Raw genomic sequence first — 6,360 nt, forward strand, 5'->3', positions numbered from 1 at the left:
TGCCACTGCTTTGCATCAGGTAGTCTCAACTCAAGTGTATGTATGTATATGAATTCACAGATGGGCTTGTGTACTTGCAGAGTTATTAGCTGCAAAGGTTGGTGCTACTTATTGTTGGTGCCTGCTTGCACAGCTGGGTCGATCAATGAGTGGGAAAGAACTTGAGATCACCAGGTGCCAGTTTGATGATCTCTCAGCACACTTAACACCGCTGCCAGCCTGCTGTCCTGGAATATCGAAAGGCAATTGTACTTGTACCATGAATGAATGAAGAAGTAAAAACTATATATGATTGTGAGGTGATGAGGAGGTATACATTGCAGCGCAGCGCACACAGAACAAAACCTGGTTCGTTTTTCTCATGCAGAAGGGATAACAAGGTGCTTCATGATGTACTACAACAGTTCGCATCGGCTTAGGGTTTCATGCTGTCCATTGGCGCGTGGCATCTTTGATCGATCAAACCGCGCGTCGTATTCAAGCGTAACAACACCGTATTTGGGCAGCCGGCAGATATGATTGTGCAAGGAACTGGACTGGAGAAGCAACGATGGATGGAAAGACGATGAGGAACTGGAGAAAGAGATGCCAATGCCAGTGACCCCCACCTTACTTGTGTTGTAGGGCATGCCCTTGTGAGCTATCAGAGCCCTCTTCCATTATGAGTTTGAACAAGGCAAATACTGTTCTGGTAGTAGTTCAAAAAAGAGGCAAATACTGTTGTTTCAAGATATAAACATGCCATTAAGAGTTTGTCCGAAGAATGCAATACAAATGATCAAATCAACTGCTACTAGCTTAATGATTCTTCACAGGTGGTTGTTGCCACTCCTCCATCGGAGCCCAGAAGCCAGCCCAAGTTCTGCCGGGTACTCATTGCCGCTGGCTGTACTATTCTCTCACATGAAAGCCACATGCGCATGTCTTGTCCTCCTCCGGTTCACTGTTGTTGTAACTTGTAAAAATTGCAAACCCACCCCACACTATGCATGAGCCGAGACTGGAAAGCTCACATGGCCGGAAAAGGAAATCCACTTGCTCGGTAGAAACACAAATATAGCACAACTTGTGTTCATTTCATGCACGCTTCGTGCAGTAGATTTCAAGTATGAGACACCCCTAAGGCCCTAACACCTGATGAATAAACACATCATCTGAAGGAACAGCAGCCAGCAGATGAGAAGACGACTGCATTCATATTTCTATTCAACAAACAGGGATGGTATTTAGCACGTCCACCCATCCCCCAGTCAACAAACATCCAGTTCACGACGGCCTAACAAAACAACGTGACGCAGCAAACAAACACTAGAGACATTCAGAATTAGCATCCGACGAGGGTGAGTTCAGGATGCCCCCGTAAGTTAGCTCCGCAAGGCCGATCCCCGTCTTATTCTACCAACAGCAATGGCCCCGACGGAAAAGAAAAGAAGAAATCTGGTCGGTCGGTCACTCCCAGCCTGTCGCGGGGATGCTTGAGACGTCACCCCAACCGGGAGGAAACGTGTACTTCTGCACATATGCGTCTTGGACCGCACCGTCGTCGACATCGTTGGCTGACCACTGGCCAGCCTGCACGCCGTCCTGTCCGGTAGTAGCCCCTTCCTCGACGTGCTGCTGCTTCTGCTGTGTCTCCTCCTGAGGTTCTGCTCCTGCGTCGGGATACGGATGGTAGTCCCCGTCTGGCTTCACCTCAGGCCATTCAGCTTCGTGTGCGGTTGAGGACCGGCCATTGTCGTGTCTGAAGCCACTGTCAGACGGGTCTTGATTGTGGATGTGGTTTGCTAGCTCCTCTTGGTTGTACCCCCAACCATCACCAGCAGGCTGGTCTCGGGTGTCGCCATATCCCGAGTATCTGACCTCTTCTTCTGGTGGGGGGAGTGGACATCCTTGATAAGAACCATTGTCTGCGCAGTACCTCAGGAGCTTATCCCAGTGTCGATCCTGCAGTAGTAACGCTTGTTAGTTTCGCCAGAAACAGAATAGGAGCATGATATGAAAGCAGAGCCTGTACAAAAAAGAATAGCTAGAGTGATACAGCAACAACACACCTTAGTGATGATGTGAGGGTTTCCCACGATAATTAGCAACGACTTGGCACGAGTAATTGCAACATTGAACCTTCTGTAGTTGCTCAGGAATCCCAGGTTGAAGAATCTGTCAAACTCGTTGTGCTTAACGGTTGACCTGACTGTCGAGATGATGATCACTTCCCTTTCTTGGCCCTGGAATTGCTCGACACTTCCCACTCTTAGGTCGGGCATTTCAAACGTCTCTAGGGCCTTCTTTATCTTGTTAACTTGTTGACGATATGGAGTAATGACACCAATATCAGCCTCACTGACATCGCCATTCCTTGTCAGAGTCCTGATGATATTTACTACTTTACTAACTTCGATTCTGTTGAACCATGATGGATTGTTGCCTTCTCTCTCATCGCATCCCTGGATTCCAACAAACAGAACAGGGAATGACTTATTGGGAAGGCCAATGCAATCGTAAACAGATGGCACTTCATCTCCCTTACAGGGGATAAGTTCACCCTCGTAGAAAAGCTGTGACGGTAGCTCTAGGATTGCTGGATGGCAACGATAGTTCCTCAATAGCTTCGTCACGTAGTTAGGATCCCCTGAATGGTACCGCTCAAATTCACCGAGCAGCCTTTGCAGATAAGATTTGCCCAAACCATCCTGATCCGCCTGCTTACAAAAAACCACCGGCCCTAATTGCATAGGATCTCCTGCTAACACAACCACTGTGTCTCTTCCACACAAAGCTGCCAAGGGAACCATTGCCTCTGGTTCAGAAGATTGACCGGCCTCATCCAAGAAAATGTGTGTGAAATGCCCCGGGCGAATACCCTCAGCCTGTAGGGTTGATGAACTCATGTAGGTTGATATAACTATCTTGTAGCGCATTAATGCTCGCATTGGAGGGCACTTGAACACCATATCTTCAAAGAAGCAGAACCGTATGAAATCAGGATTAACATCCTCATACTGACAACTAGGAGCATTTAGCCTAAAGATATCACTTGGGCGGATCGGGTAGCTAGAACTCAGCAGTTTTTCCAATACATGGTCAGCAGCACTATTGGAAGCAGCACATATGAGAACATTTGCCCTCCTATTGGATTTATAAAGCTGCAAAATCGCCTCGACAAGGGTCATGGTCTTGCCAGTTCCTGGAGGTCCATAAATCACGTATGGTGTAACCCCTCGGCAGCCAAGTATCATCCCAACTGCATCAGCTTGCTCAGTGTTTATGTTTGGGTTCAGAGGTTTAAATGGCACCTTCTTCACACTTCTATACCGTGATAGGGAGGGGAATAGAATGTCAGGTCCAATAAGTTCTGCATCATGGACAGACCTATATTGCCTTCTCATGTTCAATCTATTATATGTGAAGCTAACATCATACTTATTCCTGTCATGGTGAGCGTGGTGAAACTGATCATCAAACCTCAAAAATATCTCATCAGCTTCAACCTTGTGAATGTAGCCCTGAATAAGATATCAACAAATCATTATTCACTGGCATCATTTGAGATTGAATCATTTATATTTTAAGAATGCCCAAGAGATTTTTGAATGCCATAGAAAGTACACTACCTGATAAGGTCTGGCATCACTCCCAGCATGTCTGGCAATTATATAGTCTCCATGAACTAGTGAAGGCCTTTTTTCTGCCAAACCAGGGACCTCAAGCGACAAATAATCATTACCCCTCCTTCTCATTGAGACACGCTCCATGTCGTATGATCTCATTTCCTCCTGCAAGTGGGCCTCTTAAGTTAGCAAACAAAACAAAGATAAAAGCTTAACATTTCAGAGTATTAGAGGTGCTGAAATACCTCCAAATTAAGTTCTTCCATGACTAAAAGAGTGCTAAAGAACTTTGCATAGTTTATCATGCTCAGCTCTTCAGATAGGACATCGGGTCTCTGTTTACATTCAATGAGCTCACGGATTTCTACAGGTATTGCATACTGAGGTAGCTTATACTTGAATCCTTGAGTGTGCTGCCGAATTGGCCGGCTACCTGGCACAAATGTATTACACTCAAATTGCTTCCTTTGAGAGCCTTGTCTCCTGGAATAAGGTTTATCAGAAGATAAGGCCATCGAAACATTATCATCGGCCAACAGAAAAGCCACACGCTCAATCTTCTCATCCCCAATATCAACATGCACGATTGATGTATGCAAACCAATGTCTTTTGGCATACAGGACAGCCAAATGGTTAGGGTTTGTCCAGGCTGAAGTGTACGATCTCCCACAGAAGTCAAACCAAGAAAAGCCTTCTTTGCCGCTTCATCGGAATCATTCAACGGTGGTCTCATCATTGACAAGACATAACTATCTTCTGGATTTGAAGAGAATATTCTCACACTCCATAAATCTACAGGCTCACAAGAGGTATTCTCTATGCAAATGGCGTCTGCAGATGTTTCTCCAACAAGGACAGATTTAGGCTTTCCATTCACAAAAGGGAAAGGAGCCGTAACAACCACGGGACCATCATCAGATTGATAGTCCTGAAGAGTGTTGTCATTCTGAAAATCCATGAACTCTACTTCCGGCTTATCACCGGCTACTGAGTACTCATCATCTGAATGATGCCCCATCTTGAATCCTGATACATCAAAAATATTATAAAAAATCAATACTATTTCCATTGAGCAAAAACAAGAACGCCAGTCTAGAGACAGTTGTTGTGTGGACAGCAAGCATATGATTTATTTAAATTGCAAAGCCTATGAACTGATATCACAACCAAACACCGGATACAAGATAGTTACTGTAGCTACCAAGGGAAAGGCACATGGCGTACTCAGAAAATCAGGACCTTCTCTTGTTTTGAAGCATTGTGCTTCTATTTTTAATTTTCTTTGGAACTTGTCTGGGTACTGTAGAAATTCAGAGTAGTGATCGCCTGGGTTCAAGCGCTGTGGATGAGCTGGCCAACACCACTCCTTGCCAACGTAGCAGCGCTCGCTTCTTGAAATATCATATTATTTGTGAACTGAATACTTTCCACACTTGTGGAGGACCACAACGCACGTCCGTTCGAATTTCTGTGATCCAGCTGTGCTCCCTAAAACTGACACCCATAGACACAAATTTCTCACTCCCAAAATCTATGGACAGAGGCATTATGCTACCACGCTATTCTCCCTCTTTGTGCAAGATATCATGACGAGGCAACTAGGCAACCCCACTCCTTACAGTGAAGGCTAGATCTCCTAGCCATAACCAGAAGGGGAAAAACTACAGACCCCCATCAGTTCACTACTGATTCTTCTACAACAAGACAAGAAAATAGCATAAAGCCGTTACAGATATATATCCCTCCTAACCAGATCACAACATTTTGGCGTCTCCGGTCAGGGGTTTCGCTATCGGGGGCAAACCCTAACAATCCCTCCCGCCCCCTCCCCTCTCTCGTCCTCCCCCTTCCGTAGCATCAAGGTGGGGCTTTTACTAATTATTAAATAAATACTGTTAAGTTAACAGGAATAAGGGTTAATTCTCTGGGATAATGAGCCACGCTCACCAAGATCGCGACGAGATTTGTGCGGATCCTGCGGCACGGAAGGGCGAAATAATCGAGGTTAAAGGAAACACAACCCGCAATGCCGCGGTAATCGAGAGGAGGGCACGAATTAACCGTCACCTGTCCTCGGAGCGAAGCGCAGGCGCGGGTCGGGGGAGGCGGCCGGCGATCGGAGAGGGGGAGGAACCGCAGCACCAGCAGATGATTGGATTGGATTGGATTGGACTAGGTCCCCGTCCAGGACGAGGAGGGGGAGGCGGTGGGAGGGGGAGGCATGAGCAGTCCGGGTGGGTTTATGAGGAAGGGAGGGGACTGCAGCGAGGAGGGTGTGTGATGGCTGATGGCTGATGGCGAGAATCTGTACCATGAAGGTTTGGGGTCGATGGTTGGTTTTGTTGGTAAGCCACATTGAAGCTCGGCTCTGAACTTGTGATGTGGCGGAATGTTGGATCGCGAACGAACGGGTGGGATGAGAAAGAGAGAAAGTCGCAACCCAACCATACCTTTTTTGTTCTCCCTTTTTTGTGGATCTCAACCTCTGCGGCTTGTTCATGGAAGCTTTTTTTTAATCTGTTGTTCATAGAAGCTTGACCAAAAGGAGTACATTTTTGCTATTTCTCATGCGCCTGAACTTTCTTTCATGCGTCAGTCACTCTTTTGGGGAGTCCGGACTTCGTCTCGAGGAAGGAGCAACTTCACCGGAGAAGAAGCAGCCCCACTATCCATCTTAGGGGAAAGCAGCAGCCTCTTATATATCTTATAGGAAAGCGGCAGCCTCGTTGTCTATTTTAGGGGTAGGGGTGT

General features: G+C 46.5%; 1 protein-coding gene across 2 annotated transcripts; it reads right to left on the reverse strand.

Moving 5' to 3' along the window:
* Positions 1 to 1,155: 1,155 nt before the first annotated feature.
* LOC123093229 (probable RNA helicase SDE3) lies at positions 1,156 to 5,959 on the reverse strand. Of its 2 annotated transcripts, XM_044515138.1 has the most exons (6): positions 5,677 to 5,931; positions 5,557 to 5,584; positions 3,854 to 4,635; positions 3,612 to 3,773; positions 2,052 to 3,503; positions 1,156 to 1,944 (listed from the first exon to the last, which is right to left on the reverse strand). In XM_044515138.1, exons 3-6 carry the CDS (start codon positions 4,625 to 4,627, stop codon positions 1,450 to 1,452), a joined length of 2,883 nt encoding a protein of 960 aa, XP_044371073.1. In that variant the 5' UTR covers positions 4,628 to 4,635; positions 5,557 to 5,584; positions 5,677 to 5,931; the 3' UTR covers positions 1,156 to 1,449. The 2 variants fall into 2 exon arrangements, with proteins under 2 accessions (XP_044371073.1, XP_044371072.1); XM_044515137.1 differs by lacking the exon at positions 5,557 to 5,584 and having other exon boundaries at positions 5,677 to 5,959.
* Positions 5,960 to 6,360: the final 401 nt, after the last annotated feature.

The sequence above is a fragment of the Triticum aestivum genome, chromosome 4B, assembly GCF_018294505.1.
Source record: "Triticum aestivum cultivar Chinese Spring chromosome 4B, IWGSC CS RefSeq v2.1, whole genome shotgun sequence".
NCBI classification, from domain to species: domain Eukaryota; kingdom Viridiplantae; phylum Streptophyta; class Magnoliopsida; order Poales; family Poaceae; genus Triticum; species Triticum aestivum.

Excerpts from the sequence above, each read along its gene's own strand:
- LOC123093229 (XM_044515137.1), bottom strand. The coding sequence starts at position 5,923 with ATGGTACAGATTCTCGCCATCAGCCATCAGCCATCACACACCCTCCTC. Across the intron at positions 3,774-3,853 it reads TGGAAGAACTTAATTTGGAG|GAGGAAATGAGATCATACGA; the intron begins GTATTTCAGCAC and ends GCCCACTTGCAG. Across the intron at positions 3,504-3,611 it reads GTGATGCCAGACCTTATCAG|GGCTACATTCACAAGGTTGA; the intron begins GTAGTGTACTTT and ends TATCTTATTCAG.